This window comes from Amia ocellicauda, chromosome 23, assembly GCF_036373705.1.
Source record: "Amia ocellicauda isolate fAmiCal2 chromosome 23, fAmiCal2.hap1, whole genome shotgun sequence".
In the NCBI taxonomy this organism is placed as follows: domain Eukaryota; kingdom Metazoa; phylum Chordata; class Actinopteri; order Amiiformes; family Amiidae; genus Amia; species Amia ocellicauda.
In genome coordinates, this window is record NC_089872.1 from 18738522 (window position 1) to 18759688 (window position 21167).

At 39.1% G+C, this 21167-nt stretch overlaps 1 protein-coding gene across 6 annotated transcripts in view; it reads right to left on the reverse strand.

Annotated features, from left to right (window-relative positions):
* LOC136719095 (regulator of G-protein signaling 7) overlaps positions 1 to 18044 on the reverse strand; it is a 74641-nt gene extending 56597 nt beyond the window's left edge. For 4 of the 6 annotated variants that reach the window (XM_066696926.1, XM_066696927.1, XM_066696928.1 and 1 more), the window contains exons 1-2: positions 17810 to 18044; positions 10301 to 10418 (exon numbers count right to left, since the gene is read on the reverse strand). In XM_066696926.1, the coding sequence (XP_066553023.1) occupies positions 10301 to 10418; positions 17810 to 17859 (168 nt within the window). In that variant the 5' untranslated portion in view covers positions 17860 to 18044. Of the gene's footprint in view, positions 1 to 10300; positions 10419 to 11369; positions 11534 to 17809 lie in introns of those variants that run through there. The other 2 variants (XM_066696930.1, XM_066696929.1) reach the window with 2 other exon arrangements.
* Between the last annotated feature and the right edge of the window lie 3123 nt (positions 18045 to 21167).

The window sequence follows — 21167 nt, forward strand, 5'->3', positions numbered from 1 at the left end:
GAGTTAATTTTGAATTCTATAAATCCGCCAACAGCACCGTGAGCTCGGAAGAATCAGCCTCTGAAACACTGCTGCGTATTTCAGGAAATGTTCTGCCAAAAAAAAGGATTGATTGATTGATTGATTGGTTGGTTGGTTGGTTGACTGACTGACTGACTGTCCCAGTGATGTTTGTCAGCAGTGTTGATTTCTGAGCAGCAGCTGTCTACGATGCCCAGCTGCATCATGGGCCGTCTCTCGGTCTCAGAGGATCCAAATTCTGGCAGCAGTTCAGTCATCAGCCAACTCACTTACAGATCGTTCAAGATTTCCCCCGACTGCGGACACTCCACTCAAGAGCGCCGCGTCTGCCTTCTCCAATTTGTGTGAGCAGCCGCTTCAGTCCTAATGCCTGGGCAGATGACATTAATGGGCTTCTTTTAAATACCACAGTCAGTGAACAGTATTTAGACGGTTCGGTTCAGTTCTGCATCACTCAGTTATACTCATGAAGAGAAATACTTTAACTTTTTTCCAATCTAAACACCCCCCAGTTAAATGGGGTAATAATTAACAGTACAATTCTACTATTGATTTATTTTAAAAGATTTTGTTTAAATATACTCTTAACACTACTAGGTATACTTCATGATACTTTGAAATGAAACCGTACTACCAGGGAAAAAGCCAATAACAGGTCTATCAATGACAGCCACGCTTGGTCTTTATGCCAGTAAGTGTTTTAATCGGGGAGAGGCTTAATGCACTTCTCCTAGGGATAGAGTCGAGCACTGTGCAATAGTACTTCATTTATTTCATTTTCTTAAATACCCCAGTCGCTCGCACAAATCTATGACCCTTTTAGAAATGACAGGCATGGATATATTTACTGCATCTAATCAAAAGCAAAGGATTACAGTCAGGTGTTCGATTAGAGTCAGGCCATAAAATCATGATTGACCACCCTTGAGAAAATGTGTGGCTGAAGCGTGTGTGTGTGTGTTTTGTAGGATTTGTGGATGTTATTGCTGTGATGCATTGCTTCAAGCAAAAGGTGGAGGTGACAGGAAAGTGAATTAAGAGCCTTTATCGCTGAAGAGTAATACAGCGGAGAGATTTCCACATGTAAATTGAATATGAACTATTTCTAAACAATTAGCCGGAAAGCATTTTTGTAATAAATATATTGTGTAGGAAATTGTAAACTATTATACCTATATATTTTGTATAATTGTATATTCTGTATCATGATGATATATATGAAAAACTTGCAATGCAGAAGTCAAAGTTAAAACCTCATCGTTTTCATGTAAGAAAAACTCCTCAAAGACGCAACAAAGGAGTTTTCATTGACACCTGGCTGTAAGCAATTTTATTGTAAAAGGTACTTGTCTCTCTCATGTTACAAAAGCCCAAACATGCGCTTGGTGAGAGTTTATATAACCGTTGAAAGAAACTACTTCAAAGGTATGATTAGGGGAAGGGAACAGCATCGCTGGTGAGAATCCAGAGAGACAGATGAGCGAGTGAGAAATAGGCCGTGTTTGAGTGGCAGGTGGGCAAGTTTGAACAGGATGTAAGAACCAAGATTGTGATTTTATTCCTGGGAGGCTTCCCGTTTAAGCCTTGTTAATATGGTCAGCTATGAAATCCAGAACGATATCTGACATAAACCAACCAATCCTTAACTGAAATGTACCTGATGGTTCAAAGCGAAGCAGCCATGAGGTAAATGGCAGCAACCTCAGTATGGGGAGGACGGTTGAAGGATGGCGCACGGCACTTTGATTTTATAGGCTCTGTATTTCATCAAGAGTTTGACTTTCCTTGACTTTCAGGATAACAGGCAACTTTTCTTTCTTGCAGACATTAGTATTCTGCACTGCATTAAAAGGAGCTGCATTTTAACAGTATAATAGACTCCATATTGACCTATTGACAGTTGAACACAAGTGACATGACTTCTGTTTTAATGATGGTTAATTAACTTCCCCTGCTACTCCACTTTCTACATACTTACATTCATTGACGCTCTAAACAATCACTGTTGTTTTTTTTCAACATGTTCTTAATTTGAAATCAAAGGAAAAATGCTATTCAGGGCAAGACCGTGCATAAATTACACGCACATTGTTCATAATTTTCCGGCATTTCCAAACAGTTCATTGTTTCACACAACAATTATACAGTTAATCTTCATTCTCTATTTGGATTGTGTATGAGAAAGAAGACCATTACTATAATCATTGTATAACTAATGGTTTGAATATAGGTTTGTATTGTCTACGTTATCATGTGACTTTGTTTCTTTTTTCTTATCTAATTGATCTTGTGTTTTGGTTTCTTCGTCTGATGCGACTGTTATTTCCCAAGAAAGAAAGAAAAGAAAACAGGTAAACTAAAGGATCTTTCCAGGCCTCAGGTGCTATAAATGTAGGTGGAAAATACTATTTGAGTCAAGAGTGTCTGCTTAAAGAACTTCATGAATAGATGCATAAATAGTCTTCTGCAAAGTATCTTATCACCATCAGCTGACAGAATCCTTTTTAGAGCGAATGCCAAATGGAGTATGTGTGAGGACATCCCGAAGAAAATGTTTAGAGTGCTATACCCTGGTGTAGACACAGATAGCTGTGATGCACTGTGGTACAAAACCCTTGGAAAGCACAGTGAAGCTTTCATTCCGTGCATCAAACTTCCAGTAGTCCAAAATTAAATGCCATAACGATATGAAACATAGATGCGAGTACAAGTAATTATGAGAGCAACTCATCTGATTTTAGGCTGTGTCCATGTCCTGCAGGCACTTTTCTATAAAGGTATAGATTAGTAAAACAAAGACGGAGCTTGCCCAGAGGCAGCGAACAGGAAATACAAAAATGAAAGCTTTAATCAATTAAGATGTTGAAAGCATGCTCATAAAATCAGCACCCAGTGTGAATCAGATATGACTGGATATCACACACAATTATGTCTCAAAAATAATAATAATAAAGATTGTCTGTGATCAGTTTCCTGTACTTCAACAGCTGCTATTGGGATGTATTTGATAAAAGGTTTTGGAGATCACTTTACAGCACATATTTAATAATTTAAAAATTGAGTGGCATGCATGTAAATAAGCTTCAAGAAGATAATGCCTGTGATTCCATTATCAAAACTGTCATCGTATTAAAAGCATTACCATTTTGATCAGTATGAAGCTAATGCTAAACCTTTTTTCTCAATAAAATGATATATATATGCTTTTGTATAATTACAATTGTACAGTTCATATGTATTCCAGTGAGTTGTGAAATCTCTGTGGATTCGCTACTATCAGGGAGCAACGAATATGGATCGCAAGAGCCTCCAGTGACGACTGAAAGACTTAACGACACTGCAAAATAGAAGATACATTACATAACCTTTCAATTAGACTGATGTCTGCTATGGATAGTTCACGTCTTGCTAATATGGGAGAATTAGTCTCTTGGGAACTATCATCCTAAAATACTTTAATCTTTCAAAGCATTAATGCATGTTCTCGTTTTCTTTTTTTTTCTCTCGTTTCTCCCTTTGGTAGTATTCTGAAAGATCAATGATCAATGAAATGTGAGGTGCCGTTTGTTCATAGTGCTGTTCATCTCCGACTTAAGCAGGGCTACAGACACAAATTTAAAAGTACAACGTCTCTGCGATCATTTAAAGCTTTCGCCGTCTATTTTTATTCCGTGCAGCCCACATTACGGTACATTTTAAAACCAGCAGTGTATCTAAGAGCTCCTCACATGGCTAGAATGGGATATCTCAATGAAGTAGGGCTGCAACGATTAGTCGACTTATTCGACTAGTAAAATACGTTGTACCTGCGTGTCTGGAAGTCTTCTGTCTATTGCGGCAATCCATTCACCGACAAGTATATAAATACAGTTTGATATTATAATTGCTAGTTTTATTATTAGTTGTACTTATCTCTTTACTGAACCTGGGTATGTAGTACACAGGAGCATACAGGGGTAATGAAAAACACAATTTGATTATTTGTTTTGTATTTCATTCATCATATATTTACATTTTAAAGCAATTTCAATTGGGAAGGGTTTTCATTTGGAGTTGAAGTGGTTAAGTGTAATTTCTGGTCCTCCTCAGGGCAATCAGAGCCCTGTATTTACAGAGTTCAGTGAACTCGAGAAGAGGATGCCATGTTGGTTTTTGTTGTTGTTATTATTCGAATAATCGATAATTTTATGTATAGAATAATCGATTATCATATTAATTGATGGCTGCAGCCCTACAATGAAGCCTGTGAGTCATGCGTAAATGAGGCCAGTGGCTTAAGTGGGGCTTAAGGGGAACCCAGAAAATGTGTGATATTGAATATACCTTCCTATTCTGCTATGTGACTAATATAAGAATGATAATCTTACAAATAACGAGTGAAAATAAATCTGACACAAATCATAATGGGAAAAAACCTAGTGAGATTTAAAATTCGTTCGGGGAGGTTTTCAGAGCCACATCACAGATTGTTTTCGGTGTGAAAGTATTTCAATAGAGCACAGCTATGTCTGACAACATTGCTTTGAATATGACATGAAAGAGAGCATCAAGGAAGCACCAGAGATGTTTCAGACGTAGAAAATGCGAATCCTGCACACAGAAGATCATGTTAATTAATTAATCTGGAATCTGGTTTTACATGCCTTACTTTTGACTTATTTAAGAGATTCACAGTGAATCTGCATATTGTTGCACCAACTGTTTCGCCAACCATGTGCTGCTTGTGAAATCTGCATTTTGAGTCTATAGCTGCAGCCACAAGAAACATCCTTGATACTGCGAATGCCATACAAGCATAATGCGTTGTGTGAAATAACTCATCAGCGTGCTATATAGTATGGAGGTCACAGAGAGAGATTAAATGCTAGAATCCCTGTCGGAAAAACACTGGATTTCACTGTGCATGCCTCTGCTATTTCAAAGTGCAGTACAGCATCCACCCCAATACACTCATCCTCTTTTCATTGAGCATCACATTTGTGACAACAGCCAATAAACAGAAGCCACACCGCTGGAGGTCGATGCTGCTAAGCTGAACTGACGCGAGCGAGAGCTGTTTCTCAGAGGTCTGGCACGTGTACAGCTAAAAACAAGACGGTAGTGTCTCAGTTCTGGCACCTCACAGACCGCTTTGCCTTTTGCCGTTTTTGTTTTTTGTCCCCCCGTATAAATTTTGTTTTGACTTTCCCTTTCATTCAAATGCCACTTGACCATCGCAGAACACCTACACTCCACACCCGATCACTTTATTGAGCCGGAAATCTACAGCATGTTCAAAGAAAACACCCACTGGGTTATTTTAGACGCTACTGCCAATGCTCGATGCATTTCTGACCTGCCTTGTTTCTGCAGCTTTGCAAAACTTTATCAATGGCCACCATTTCACACACAGGAAAAAAATGATACGCAGAACCTCTTTACATTATAGATAGGGCTATAGATGCTCTTAAACATCCACAGGTATTTAGGGCTTTTTCAGCATCAGATGCCCTCGCCCTGAAGTTGCTCGGGCCCAAACACCCACTGGGCCTGGCTTTTGATCCACCTCCTTCTAGTGTCTTTTCTGCTGCCTCACAGATGTTATTGATGGCTTTTATCCGATTCCATGCTGGTATATCCAGGCCTTGAACCTCCCTGGAAACCCAGACCCATCCACCGAGATGGGCCAACTCTCTAGTCACAGATAGGTGGCTCAGATACTCTGTGTCCTTGAAACTGCTGTTGTGAACACCTTCCTCAATGTCTTCTCAGGTTTCTCCATGGCTGAAGGGATGACTATATCACCTTCTTTTTCCTCAGTACTAAACTGCGAGACTTTGGTGGTTTAAAATTGCCTTCCCAACCACAGCCTTCAAAATTCTCTGTGAACTCTAAAGAACGAAACAGGCGAGTGCGTCTCGTTCCAGTCACAGGGAACTCTGGGTAATCAGGAATGAAGTCTGAATGTCAAAGGCATTAACAGATTGCTTGAGTTGATTGTCACCTGCAAAATTAAGGTTTCATCACTACATCTGGATAATGCTGCTTTATCGAAATCCTGCCCATGATACTTAATACAAAATTTAAACTGCCTTGATGAAGCTTTGGCATTTACCATTAATTCTATTATAACATTAAATGGTTAGGGCACGTGGGACGTTGCTGTGATAATTGAGAGAAATACAATGCTCCAGTTGTTCCCTCTCCATCTATAAAAGAAACATGCTCGGGCATGTAGGGAGTCTCATGCTGTCCGCTGGTCAGCACGGTCACGTATGTGCAGTTTGATGTGATGAATTCAAACACACGTGGGATATTTTTTATTTCATGTTAGACTCTTTGAATATAATTAATCTCTGCTAGCATCTATGTTTCTTAAAAGGTACAGCATTTCAAACACCACAAAATGGTCTTAAGATTCTTTAGTTTCTGGTTGTTCTTTATTTTATAATTTCTAATTCCTCCGGTCATGCAAAGTAGCATCATCATTAGGAATGGCTCAGTGATCTAGGTCAAAACCATAATTCCCAGTGACGCAAGCCTCAGTCAAGTTAAATGTCACACAACACATTATATAGTGGTCTGCGGCATCGTGCCAGACTGTACGCATCTGTGTGTAAAGTAAAATGCACATACTGTACATTGATTGTAGTCAGCATTTGTACTTCCTGGTGTTGGTCTTTACAGTCACTTCAGACAATGGTTTGTTGAGATTAGATCACAGTGTGTTACACGGCCTCTCACAACCTGACCAGCCGCTTGGTGCAACACGTTAATTTGTTTACGAGAGCTAATTACAGTGGTATGCTATGAAAGCAAGACTTCCTACATATCAGATCACAACGTACAGAAAATTACACAGCCTGCTAATTGGATGAAACTCATTCCTTATCAAAATACAGGAATACTGTAAATACAAATGTATTTTAATATTTGTATATGAAAACCTAGAAGCTTAACCCTGTCTGTCTGTGATATTTGAAAATGAGTAACGAATCATGAAACAGTCCTGAAACGCAAAGAGAGCAATATTTAAATATATTAATCATTTGCTTTAAACTGCCCATGAGAATCCAGCATTTGATTCTCTGAAGTGGAGGAACCAGCAGGAGTATACTTATTGAGGTGGTACATTTCACAAAATATAACTAACTGAGGCAAGGTTGATAGTGTGGCCCAGACTCTGCAAACCACCAACTCTTGCTAATTGTCAATATCATTGAGAAATGTGATGTAAGCCTCTTGCCTATTCTGTTTAGCATTAAAGTGAAAATATAACCATAGGCAACCACAGTTATTTATTGTACCATATGCAAAACAGCAAATCTGATTCCTGAAAGTGCTATAATTACATAAGACAGAAGTAGCATCAGCTAGTGTAAGAGACAAAGCTGGAATACAACATAATTTCTGTTCATGGTCCACACAGTGACAAATGAGTGTATTGTTGCAAAAGCCACTTAATCAGCTGATATTAATTTGCTAAAGCAGACCCCAAATAGTATGTAATTGCTTCATTCCCTAAATAAAGAGCACTCTTCCTAAATAAAGTATTCTCTGCATGCTTATGCATTGTATTCTGTAACATTACAGGATATATTTATCTACACATTGGATGATTGTAAATGTTGCTTGCTAATCCTGGTGTAGTCCTCATCAAATTGCATTGTAATCTTTAATAGCAGATTGGAGTTGGAAGTAATTAGATTTAGGCAAGCAACTGCACACAATTCTCAACATCTAACCATACAGTCTGAATGTGGGCCTCATCACAATTACAGATAGCCATCTGCCACTTTTTCAATTATCTGAATGTAATTTGCTATTTAACTTTGCATTTTGCATGATAGACATCACTCTGAGATTGGAAGAAACACAATTGTCCCCTTTGTTTAATTGCATATGCACCAGTAGATTTTTTGTCTAATTATTTCATTACAAGGAGAAAAAAAACAATTATGGTAACAATGCAAACATTGCAATGAATGAAATATATGACATTCAATATATTGAGACAGAGCATTTAAAGATTGGATTCATGTTGTGTTACCTTGCTCATATTACCTGGAAGACTTTGTACAATTTTAAAAGTATTACCTTTGGTGTATGAAGATGAATAATTTCATTATCATATAAAGAATTTTAAAACAATCCTGTATTCTGGTTAATCTTCAAATAAAGAGCCAAGAGGCATTTCTACATAAAAATCATTGAAACATGGCACCAGCAGTGTGAAAGCATCGCACACAGACACCATTTGACCTCAATTTCGGTAGTATGACAAGCACCACCATTATCTCAGACATATATATATATATCTGTCAAGGAAAAAACTAATATTGTGGCAGATCACACAAATTAACATATGTCAAAAATGTTGTACCTTATTGCTTTCAGTCACACAGTCAGAAAAAATACCATCATTCCAATTAATTCACAATATTTGTGCCTCAAAGTGTTGTTGATGACATCATTAACCTACTGTATCTCGGAGATTACGACAACTAAAGATGGGCGATGATCAATTGTGTATTCCAGTTTCATGTACACCAAGAATCTCTCTGTATCTTGACATTCATGAGCTCGGATAATGTGGGACTCTTGGTAAAGAAATCCAGAAGGTGTTCTTTTGCACATTAATTTAAAAGCACCCACAGCCAGTCTGTAGAGGTGTGAAAGCACGTTTCAGATGCTGCTAAAAAAACACCACGGTATGTCTTCATAACTATGACAACAACTGAGTTACTGTATAAACATAATTCAGCACCAGGATCATGGACTGCTCCCCCCCCCCCCATAGACATAATAAAAAGGTATTCACCAAATGAATAATGAACTTAAGGTTTTTCTATATAAGGTGTTGGGAACTAATGTCAAGATTTCAAAGACAGTTATATATAAACATCCATTCTACCACGTTACACAGGAAAGATTAACAACTTCACAGGTGAACACATTTTAGTAGAGCTTCTGAACAAGAGCCCAGGAAGATTGGGGATGAGGGATGAATAAAACATGTGATTTAAACTCAGCCTTCTCACAACTACACAGGTCTCTCAAGTCTGGACTCCAATGGAAAATAAACACTCTACAATTCAACTGAAAGGTGGACACATCCATTATCTATTGTGCTAAACGGGTCTAAATGAGGCATCCCAGTCTTAATTTCTCCTAATAATTTAATGGTTAAAGTTGAAATATTGAGGAATGGGGTGAAATATTTTGGGCGAGAAATGCTAAGCGTCCCTGGTTTCCTCTCGGGGGGTGGGTGAACAGATAGCATCACGAGAGAAAGGGGATTCAATAACAGATAACCGACTCCCTGTGCTCATTCACTGTGGTCCCTCCATATACTTTCAATTATTCTGCTATATTGTTTCAGGCCCCCTTGATCAATTTCTCCACATTGCCAGGGGGCTCTAGAGAGATTTTCTGAAATGGGGGAGAGAAGATGCCCCAGGCCTCCCTGGACTTTAACCACTGCAGCTTACTTTAGTGTAATCAAAATCCACCGAACAAGCGCTTCTGTTCTTAAGGTAACAGAGTGAAACAGAAATGTCTTTTCATTAGCAATGTGAGAATACCCAAGATACTTAAGTGTTTTAAAATAGCAATGGGGATGTAAATAAGAGGCAGGGGAGATAATCTTAACAATAATATCATGTAACAGAATACAAACGTAGCAACAAGAACGAGAGTCAACGCCTTGGTCATTAATTTGATCACTTTTAGGCTGAATGTTCCAAATGTAGTATCTCATCAGTTCTTACAGTAAAGTTGTCGCTGAATCACCCTGGCAGTTCACCCAAATAAATGACACCCAAATGTAACTGCACACCCTAGGTCGCACACATGGGGCACATCGGTAGAACAATCATTTTCACTTTAGGCATTTGGACAGGCATAATAATAATAATAATAATAATAATAATAATAATAATAATAATATTATTATTATTATTATTATTATTATTATTAATAAATGACCTCTTGTCTTAAATCCAATACAAGAATGCAGTATACAAAAGATGTCAAACCTATTACCATCACTCTCACGGATGCACAACCTGCATGCAACGCTGTTTTCTGTTTTTGTTTGTTATTTTCTTTTTGGCGAAGGTTGAAGAAGAGCTAACAGCCAGTGTGCATTCATATTTCAACATTTGGAAGAATTAATGTAAACACCAAAGGGTGTCAAGAAACGACACATCCCCTCCTGTCCTGTTTTTGTTAAATAATAACACTCATCATCTGATGCTGCAGAACACTTTGTCCACAAATGAAGCACAGCTTGCCTTACCTTTCTATAGACGAGCATGTTGGGGGATTCGTCCGCCACTCCGTTGCTGCTTTGCCCATAGTTATTTGCCTGCGCCATGACCCAATGTGACCAGCAGCCACGATCTGCACAATTGCTGCTGGGAGAAGTGAACGACACAGAGAAACCAGTGAAAAGATCTACAGTCAGGCTGCAGTGGCCAAACAAGGTAACTCCGTCACTTTTTACTCTGGACGAAGTAAATGGTGGACAGACTGCTCTCTAATAGGATTGACACTTGACCGCCTCCTGAGGAAATCTCAGGACAGTATGTGCAGAAAATAAGTAAGTAAATAATAATAATTTCAATAATTTCAATAATAAGTAATATTGTTGTACTAACCAATGAATACTGCTACAAAATAAGCTCCCACTAAAACACCTGTTTTACAAGAACTTATGAATAGGTTACTATTATTATATATTCTTGTATTTCTATTAACGTGTTTTATTTTTTAATACACCTCCTGCATCGATCTATTAGTATGTGATAACTAAAATCCTGCCATTTCGACTTTTGCAGAAACCAAACACAAAATATGGTCTTTAAAATGAATACCCGTTCAGGGAGAGATCTGAACATGCGAAATAAGACGTGCTATTAATCCTGAAAAGCCTTGTTTTGGGTGCACATTTTACACCACGAATAACCTGACACGTTGCAACCGTGTCAAAGCATTCTTGTGCATCATACATCTGAATGCTTACATTTTACATGCAGCAGGCTGCTTATTTCTGCATTTCCTAGCAGATATACGTGCTTCCTGAGATTTGCACCCATATGCGCTTTGTATACGGATATGCGCGACGCAGTGGACAGATCCTCTCCCTAGAACAACTGCATTGCACGGATTGTTTTCCTACAACAAATGGCAGGCTGCTATTTGCACAGTGAAGCAAGAGCCATTAGCAATTTCAGGACCACAGACAGCGACCAAGAGGGAGCGAGATGTCTGCAGCGCCCAATCAATCCCCCTCTGCCTCTGCCTCTCTCCCTCTCCCTCCACGGCATGAAGGCAAAGTCAACGGCGATAACGGGGCTCCGATTTACCTCCGACACGCACAGACGGCGAATACAAATCCCGATTTCTCTCGGCGAGGCGCTGGTGCAGTTTGTCAGCTGGCAGACGCAGGAATGTGCTGATAATTCATTGGAAACGGCGAGGATGTTGCACCAGACGCAGCCCTGCGCTCCCGTCGCCCTCCTCTCGCAGAGCAAACGGTGCCGGAGAGTGGCGGAGAGGCGCGCGCACCGACCCCTGGCCAATCACGCGCGGGCACCCGAACGTCGAACGTCCCCGGCGCCTAGGCAACGGCACGGGCGAGGGATGCGAGCGTTCTAATTATTCTTATCACTATTCTTATTATTATTATTATTATTATTATTATTATTATTTATTCATTGGTATTGGTGAATTTTCACGTCAATACAGACTGTGCTGGCTACTATGGATTTGTAAACCGATTTTTAATACAGCGTTTCATTTTAGCTCAGTATTTGAATGTGGTTTTATCATACCACTCTATACTTCACACATTTCTTTACTATGTTTGTAGCATGGTACACCATAATACAGTTGAGCTTAATTTGACCATAGTACACTATACTTCACCAAAGTGTTACCATGTAAGCATTTTACCCTACACTTGACCATATTTTGTTTTACAATGTTTATAATTTGGTACACCGATGTACCATGTCATACTGGAGCATACAATTCCATAGGGGACTAAGAGTATCATGCATGACCAATCAAATCTGACCAAATTTATTTTAAATCAATAATGATCCATCAAATCCATTAAAAAAGCATGTGTCAGGAAGAATCACTGTTGGAAGTTTGCTATGTGTAGCACAAGAACTGTGGGAGGAGCTATTGATTGCCTGAACAGAAAAATAATACTAATAATATTAAAAATACACACATACAGTCACATGCAGACTAATGACAACAAACTGAGCAAAGGATAAAAGAACAGTCTAGAAACGTATATAACCAAGAAACAATGCTATTCAGCTAACTACTAATTTCTAGGACTTTCTTATATAAAAAAACAGCAAATACACATTATTTTCCTCTGTCACGATTTATTCACTAATGTTTATTTCTGCACTCAGTACTTTATCACTGTATATCACATAATCTATCTCAATTAATGTACTGTACATTGCACGAAAACTTAATCAAACATATAATTAGCATTTTCCAATGTTTGGGTCTATAGTTTGGCACTCACAATTGTGAATTGTATATTGAAATATATGGTGTCGACTATGAAGAACATTTTATCAGTTGATGGCTTGTTCAAACCTTTGTGGTGACAACATGCAGACATAAATAAACTGTACATTTCACTAATTATATCCAGCTTGTATGCACAAATGTGTGTGTGTTAATTACAGACCAATTTAATTCTTATGAAAGTATCAGAATTTTGGAGGGTGTAAAAAGGAGAAGTGATAGTATGTGTGCAACAAAGCCCTCCCCCTTCTAACCTCTGCTGCTGTGCTGTCACTCAAACACACACACACACACACACACACACACAAAGTGTTTTGCATTCACAGCCAGGACTTCACAGCTGGTGAAAGACATTTTGGCTGTGGAAAGCTTTCACACTGCCCTTGAAAGAATGTGAACTCATCCATAACATTAGTGCCAAAATGACAGAGGTCTATGGTAGAATAGCTGATTAAACTAGAAAGTAAAATAGACGTTTCAAGAGGCATTTAAACTATAAAAAAGAAAGGGGTGTGTGTGTGTAAAATAATGATCACAGTCCTGGATCTGCTTTAAGCTCTCTGCCTTAGTTTCTCTGATATATACATACAAGCACAAACACACACATACACACACAATATATACGTGGATGTGTGTTTATGTATTCTACACCCTCAACACTTCAGGGCCAGTCAATGCAAGTGCAAAGAAAGGGAGCAGCCCTGGCACGGCATGATTTGAATGTAACCCAGGCAGTACAGCCAGGCTTCATTCCAGTCATGTCTCTTTTGGGGGGTTTCTGAAAAGACAATACTATGGGGAGGGGGGCTGCTCCACTGACTTCACAGTTACAATGGTAGGACACAGAAACACCAGAAAGAAGGAGGTGCAAATGTAGACAGTGACACAAACATCCAATATGCTTCAATCTCTGTCATTGCGCTGCTCTCTGCTTGTGCATAGAAAGAGAAGTAGGCTATACACTGTTTAAAGCATTGCAGCTTTCAGACATTAACACTGAAATCCTTCAATTACTGATCCAAATATTTGTTAGGTATATTTACAAAACATTACTAAAAATATATACAGTTTTAAATCCTAGTGTAAGTGATTTTTAAATGTATATATTATATAATATATAAATATGTATATATTACATATAAAGATAATTGCTTTCAATAGTGCCTATTTCAAATACTGCTTTCATCTGTGTTAAAACAAGAAACAAACAAAATTATGCAAATCAATTGCAAATCAATGAGTATATACATATATTTAAAGTATAATCTTCACATAAAATGGACAGTGTTTAAAGCAATTCTTTATAAAAAAAAAATCCTTATATTTAAACACTGTTATATGTTCGATAAACAGTGGATTGCCTTTTTCTGCCGAGTAAAAGGCAATCCGTGTGTAGTGTTCTCCACTCTTTGATTCTGCCAAGGCAGATTTGCATTAATTTAATTCATTTTCATATATTTAGTGGCAATTTGTTCCAGATTGGCTTCTTAAAATGCTTTTTGCAATTCCAATTTTGCGATCTTGCAGTACAATAAACCCTGGGAGTGCCTATGTACACAATATCCATTTAAGTTACTATAATTTAGGTGAGCAGTTTCCATACACACAGAAGAAGTACCTGCATATAATGGCACCACTCAGTACAACCACTGAAGCCAACAATCGACTGAAAATAATGTAACATAATGCACACTTTTAAATATCTTTTTCTGGTTAAAAATCCATTTACTTAAATGAAATTCTTGTGTGTGTGAATGTCAGGGTGACACAAGCCAGAGTTCATGGTCTACTACTGAAAAGTTGTGAGTTTAGTTGTGATGCATTTAGGATTTATAAATACAGTACTAAGAAAACTCAGGTAAGTTTGTGTTCTACTCATCACAGCAGGTGCTGACATGACAACTGGGCTCATTCACAATTCATACTGAGGCTGAGATATTACATAAAACTAAGATCTAAAAGAAAAAACTCTGTGAACATGAAACTCACTGAAGTCACAAAAAATAATTCCTGGTTTTGAGATACTGAAGCTCATAACAGAGAGTGTCAGCCCCTTCTCCTGCTGCTGCCTCCCCTTTGAAGCCACCTGCTCACACTTTACACACTGCCTCTGGGAATCAAGATGGATGACTCTCCCTGCCTTGTCACTTGTGCAGATATATTCAAGCACCACCATTCGGCTTAAAACAAAGGCCCCCGAATCACCATTATGATTATTATCAAAGCACACAACTAAATTATACATTTGACAAATCAATATTCTTAATATTATTACTGCCAAATTGCCATCAATGATCGCTTAATCATTCTTTAATGGAAGATACTTAATGATACATCACCAGAGAAACACTGCTGAGACAGTGAAGGAGGTAAAACAGACCCTGGCTACAATTGTCTGGATTCACAGACAAACTGCGAGGGCAGCACTTGTGAGCGAAAACTGCTCTCCTCTCCTACACCCACCGCTCATCCACACTAAATACCAACAGAGGCTAATTTGACCCCCTTCTGAATATATTAAATCCCTTCTACTTGCTATCCTGTGTCTTCTGTGCACCCAAATGTGGGAAGGCATCATTGTGTTCTGCATGCATTTCTAACGTGGAAATGCGTGACTGTGCACATTAGCAGGTCTGATTCAAATCGATTAGATCCACGCTGGTGATGCTTTACACAGAGGGGTGTTCCTCACAGCGAGACAAAAACAGCGCATTTACACTTGTGTGAGCGATCTGCGCGGTGTGGTGTAATCAAATGACAAGAAAGGAGGAGAGAGAAGTAAAACACTACCGTCTCTTTTTCTTTTATTTTTATTGCTTTGTTTTGTCTGGTTTGGTTTTGTCTCTTCCTATCCCTGGCATGAAAGGCAGAGATCTGCTTAAACCTAATTTCTGTCCAGATCAATTCAGCTCCAATACTGGAGTGGTGAATAGCTAAAGAATGCAGTGATGTAAGAGTTGGCCCGTGTTGAAGGGGAATTGGGAGCTCTCTTTGTGGTGACTGAAGAGAGTAGGAACATACTTAAGACAAACACAGTCTTTTACAAAATGTGCAACAGAAAGTCTCGGTGACGCTTCCCATTCCTGCAGAAATACAATAAATGTACGCATTTAAAAAAGTATATATGATTGGGAATAGTTGATAAAGTTATCCTTCTAATACAACACAATATCAATAAGAGATTTTTATGAGATATATTTACTGGCGTGATTTATATAGACTAGACCAAGTCATTTGCAGGAAGCTGTGATGATGTGTTACTTTGATTAATTGCCTGTATGTGTGTGTGCCGGCCTTTTCTTATGAAACTGCAGGACAGAAATCAAGGTCTGTATCCTTAGGAGATTGTGTGTGCACTGTTGCAGTAACTAATTAATGCAGTTAAACAGGCCATCTAAACACCACTCATGGGATCTCACGCCCACGCCCAGAGTCTTGGACACTATGCATTGGATTTGGTGCTTGTAGATAAAAACGCTTTGAGCCAAGAAGAAAAATTAAGCTTCAGTCAAAATTAAAGTACGTTTCCACCCTGACGCAGATCTGAATTGATTCTTGTGCTCTGAAGACTTGAGGTGGTGCTTATACAGCCGTTGAAGAGGGCGTCGGAGGAACTTTAATCAAGATGAACCCAATCCTCTCCTTACAATACAGTTCTGAAGTGTTCATTTCACTTACGTTCCAACAGAAAGAACAGAACCCAAAAATGAACATATGGCCACATCAAATAGTAATTAGATACTAACCAAATCCCTCATTCTTTCTACAAATGTGTGTAAAAACCTTTACGCCTGATTTATTATTAATTAGTGTTCCTTCGTTGAGAGCCCCCGAGGGCTCCACTTCTCAAGAGCTATTCCTGAGGGGATGCTTTATTTGTTTCGCGTTTTGTTATCCCTGCCTTCCGTGAAGGGTTTCCAGCACCACAACTACAAACCAGGACACCATGCTCTTCGGCCGTGCTTCATCACAATGCTGGTCTCGATTGATTTGTTATTTAAGTCCCTCTGCCTGAACGGACGCCCTGGAATGACCCCCCGAGCACCATTCTCACAGAAATAGAAATTGGCGTCCATTGGCTCATCAGCCCCCCAGTTGAACGTATTAGAAACATAGATGCAGGAGTGGAGAGTGGGCGAATGGAGAACGTGCCTCAGAGCCACAGCATCATATTAATACGTTGCTTACAATGACAGGTACGTGTTGATAAAAACCTGGATTTATTTTTGCGGTTTACTACCCAGGTTCAGTCACATTTGGCTTCTGCATACATACATAACATCATGTGGTCTTAACTGCCTCGGTTTAACAAAATACTTGTTACTAAAATGAATACCTCGAAAGGGCCGACCTCTCACTGAGCCAGGAAAGCAAATCAAATGTAACTGCTGCATACAAGACCACATGCAATCGCTCTGAGTGCTAAACATGCAGGTTAGGATTAGCATTGTGTCACAACATGCTGCCATTCCTGACAGAATCACGCTTTATAATATGACCTGAGTGGCATTTTCATAGGCAGATTACTAGATGAAGGTTTAGATTTCTAGATATACTAGGTAGATTCTTTTTTTATTCTCCTAATTTAGCTTATTTTTTTAATGCGGTTTATGGTGACAGAACCAGAGCATTTTGCCACCTACAGCCCTCAACACTTCCATTCCCTCTTGAAAGTGTGTGTCCAAGAAAAATGCATTTCTTTTCAAAATCCTCAGTCGTGAACAAGGATTGATCTTTGCTGAGGCCTCAGTCTTACCAAATGTCAGTCTAGGCTCTGGTTGTCAGTTTGGAAAATGCGATCACCTGGGAAGAGCTTTCACACTGATATGCTTAATTAAAGGAATTGGGCAAAGACAGAGGCTGGGAGCTTTAGCCCATCCCCTGGGAGCCCCCGGATTAAGTCGACACTGAATGCTCCCTCTGGCACCATAGGGGGCCACATATGTTGCCCACCGAGTGTCCCCCAGTTGATGCTACATCTCCGGGTGACGGCTGCTGCAAAAGTCACTGAGTGGAGTGGCACTGTGGGCACCATATGTCACTGTAGCTCTAAGAAAGACTCACATCCCAGCAGTTTCCTTCCAACACTTCTGGCAGAAGCTGTTGTCTATCTTGATGACTGTGATGACTGTGTATGCCATGTTTATGTGCATATTGTACCACACTTGCGGTTCAAATAATAACACAAAAACCACGCAAGAAAAGCAATACAAAGAAATAAAGCAAGGTCTTAATGAGCTGCACTAACCTGTGTGAAGAGGTGATCTTGTCTGGCGTCTGTTCGCGTCTGGCCGTCATGAAACACAATAACGGGTTAAACACGGTCACTGTTTGTGCCCTTTGGCAGGATAAGGTGCACAATGTCCTTTTGAATGACAGGAGCAGAATAATGTAGTTTTTATCCGCTAATGAATGGGGAAGTGATTCAAACAGCGCCGCTTGGCTACTGTAGCCACCAGTTCAAAGAGCCCGCTGACGCCGACGCTGTGTTGATCTGAAAATGCGCATGCGCAGTGCACGTACTTGGGTGGCATCTGACTTGAGCTGTAAATCTGTGCAACTTGGAGGTCTATGGCTGTTATGATTACACAGTTAGATTCAGTTTAAATCAATCCTATGCCATTGTGTGTATTGAATCTAGAGGTGTGTAGATTATAGTGGTTTTGTTTTTTAGTTCCATGTAAGCAATGGATTCACACATGGGCGGAGCTTTTAGTCAAAAATGATAATTAGTGTTAGTCCTCAATCTAGGGGTATAGCTGGGTATGCCTAGTCTTAGTAGCACACAGATGTGAGCAATGCATACATATATCAAATTCTGCTAATGATTCCTGTTCATTTGATTGGTAGTATATGGTTAAATAATGAAGAGACATAACAGTAGTGATGTTGTCCTCATTTTATTTTTGTTGCTGTATTTTTTCTCCTTCAACCTGTCAGCGCCTCAATAAACCTCCGCCTTCTTGCACTTTATCTTGCTCTGCCTCCTTCTACACCACTCGACTACATACCTTTACAATAACCATATATCAGATTGAAGTAAGAAAATGCCCAGTGAGTGGCTTTCACAGATTTTAAAAGCAAGTCGAAAGAAACAGAGAAGTGAAACATTTAGAAACCAGATAGTCTCACACCTAAAACTGTCCAACAGCGGATGCATGTTGACTCTGTGGACCCTGCCAGGGAAGACTAGGAGTCAAGAGCTGGAATAAACTCAAATCCTTTACAGGGTTCTCCATTAGTAACCCAGAGAAAGGGAAGGATTACAGGGCTATAAACCTGATATGACCAACAGAGGAGGACAATACTTAATCACAGCATTACTACACAATGAAAGAGAGCTACTTTTTCCCTGGGGATTTTCCAAGTGCATGGTTTATCAGGGTAGTTATACAACCATTAAATTATATATAAAAGTGTTCAAAGTGGAGAATTTATAGCTGTTCCTGATTTAACATAAGCATAAGACATAAATATATATTTTTGTGTGCAGTAAGCAAGTGTTTATTTCAGCACAATGGTCTTACAATGTGTATTTATTGTTTGCCTTGATTACAGTTTACTTAAGATGCATTGTAGCAGCAATAGTCTCACCAATACCATTTCCTGAAAGAACCCCCTATTTTGATTAATTTCCTTTCCATTTGTTTGTATTGGTCTATTTTTTTAATCCCTAATCATGAGTCAGTCATTTCACAATTGTGCAAATGCCAATACACAAAATTAGATTTCTTACAGTCACACACTAGTGGTTCACATTAAAGTGTAAATGGAGACAGACTATTAAATATACAATTCCATTCAGAAAGGACATTGAAGTGGCTGATTTTACGAATCAAATCACTGTTTTCCAGGTCAGGAACTATTAAACTGTCAGCCAACCACATCAGTGAAATTAGGTTTGATTCTCAGCTGGTTCCACATCTTACAGTAATGGTTACAAACAGCGTATTCAAATCATAGACAGTTTTTCATGAATATCCTATGTGCACTATGCAAATAATACACACTGTAACAATCAATTCATTCATGGCTGCATGATACTCAGTATATATAGCTTTTTAATAAATAATTAACTTTTCATATCTGAAATAGTTGTTTAAAATATTTTGCTTTTGAAACTGAAAAGCAACAAAGAATGTATACGAAACAAAATACTTATTTGAATGTATATGTAGATTTAAAATGTAATATCAATTTCAAATTAGCTGGCCCATCAGTTCCTTCCGAGTAAAACCCTTTCCAGGAACACACTACACTGGAGATTTAAGTGTGAACAGCTGCCAGGCCTCCAGTGCTTTTAATAGACAAACTCCTTATTAATTCCCCTTCATTTATCAAGAACATTAATTCTTCTGTAGAGGAATAATATACATCAAGAGCTAAAAAAAGATTGATTTCCAATAATTCTAAAAGGAATTCCCAGCAAAATATTTAATTCATTTTGTATAAAGTGTATTCATGTTCATTTAAATCTCGCAAGGATATTATTGATTAAATTACCCAAACACGAGTACAAAAATTGACCTTAATCAATTGTCTGACATTTATACCACAATTCAATTAATTAAAAAGTAGAAGTTATGTCATTAAAGTAGCGTGACTTCCAAGATTCTTTAAAGTCTGAATGGTGATGTTGGCTGCACAAACGTGAGCGACTGCCATTCCTGATGCACAATATTAACCTGGTTCAAATGGCAGTATAGTTTCCTTGATGATGGCCCTGATCTCCACAAATCAAAGCAAAATGTAAAGCACAATGACTTACCACTGACTTGGGCCTTCTTGATTGGCCATCACACTGCAAGTTGTTTTATTATACATACAAATAAATAAACCTCAAACCTCAAGATTCTGCTGAATTTGAAGACAAATAGAATGCTATAGTTTACAGAAATACAAAAAGCTATACAATTTGAACTATAGAATATATAAGGTCATATACACCAATCAGCCATAACATTATGACCACTGACAGGTGAAGTGAATAACACTGATAATCTCATTATCATGGCACCTGTCAGTGGGTGGGATATATTAGGCAGCAAGTGAACATTTTGTCCTCAAAGTTGATGTGTTAGAAGCAGGAAAAATGGGCAGCGTAAGGATCTGAGCGACTTTGACACGGGCCAAATTATGATGGCTAGACGACTGGGTCAGAGCATCTCCAAAACTGCAGCTCTTGTGGGGTGTTCCCGGTCTGCAGTGGTCAGTACCTATCAAAAGTGTACAAGGAAGGAAAAGCGGTGAACCGGCGACAGGGTCATGGGCGGCCAAGGCTCATTGATGCACGTAGGGAGCGAAGGCTGGCCCGCGTGGTCCGATCCAACAGACGAGGTACTGTAGCTCAAATTGCTGAAAAAGTGAATGCTGGTTCTGATAGAAAGGTGTCAGAACACACAGTGCATCGCAGTTTGTTGCGTATGGGGCTGCGTAGCCGCAGACCAGTCAGGGTGCCCATGCTGACCCCTGTCCACTGCCGAAAGCGCCTACAATGGGCACGTGAGCATCAGAACTGGACCACGGAGAAATGGAAGAAGGTGGCCTGGTCTGATGATAAGTCTGACGATGATGACAAGCACACTGACCATGGCAGTGAGGATGAA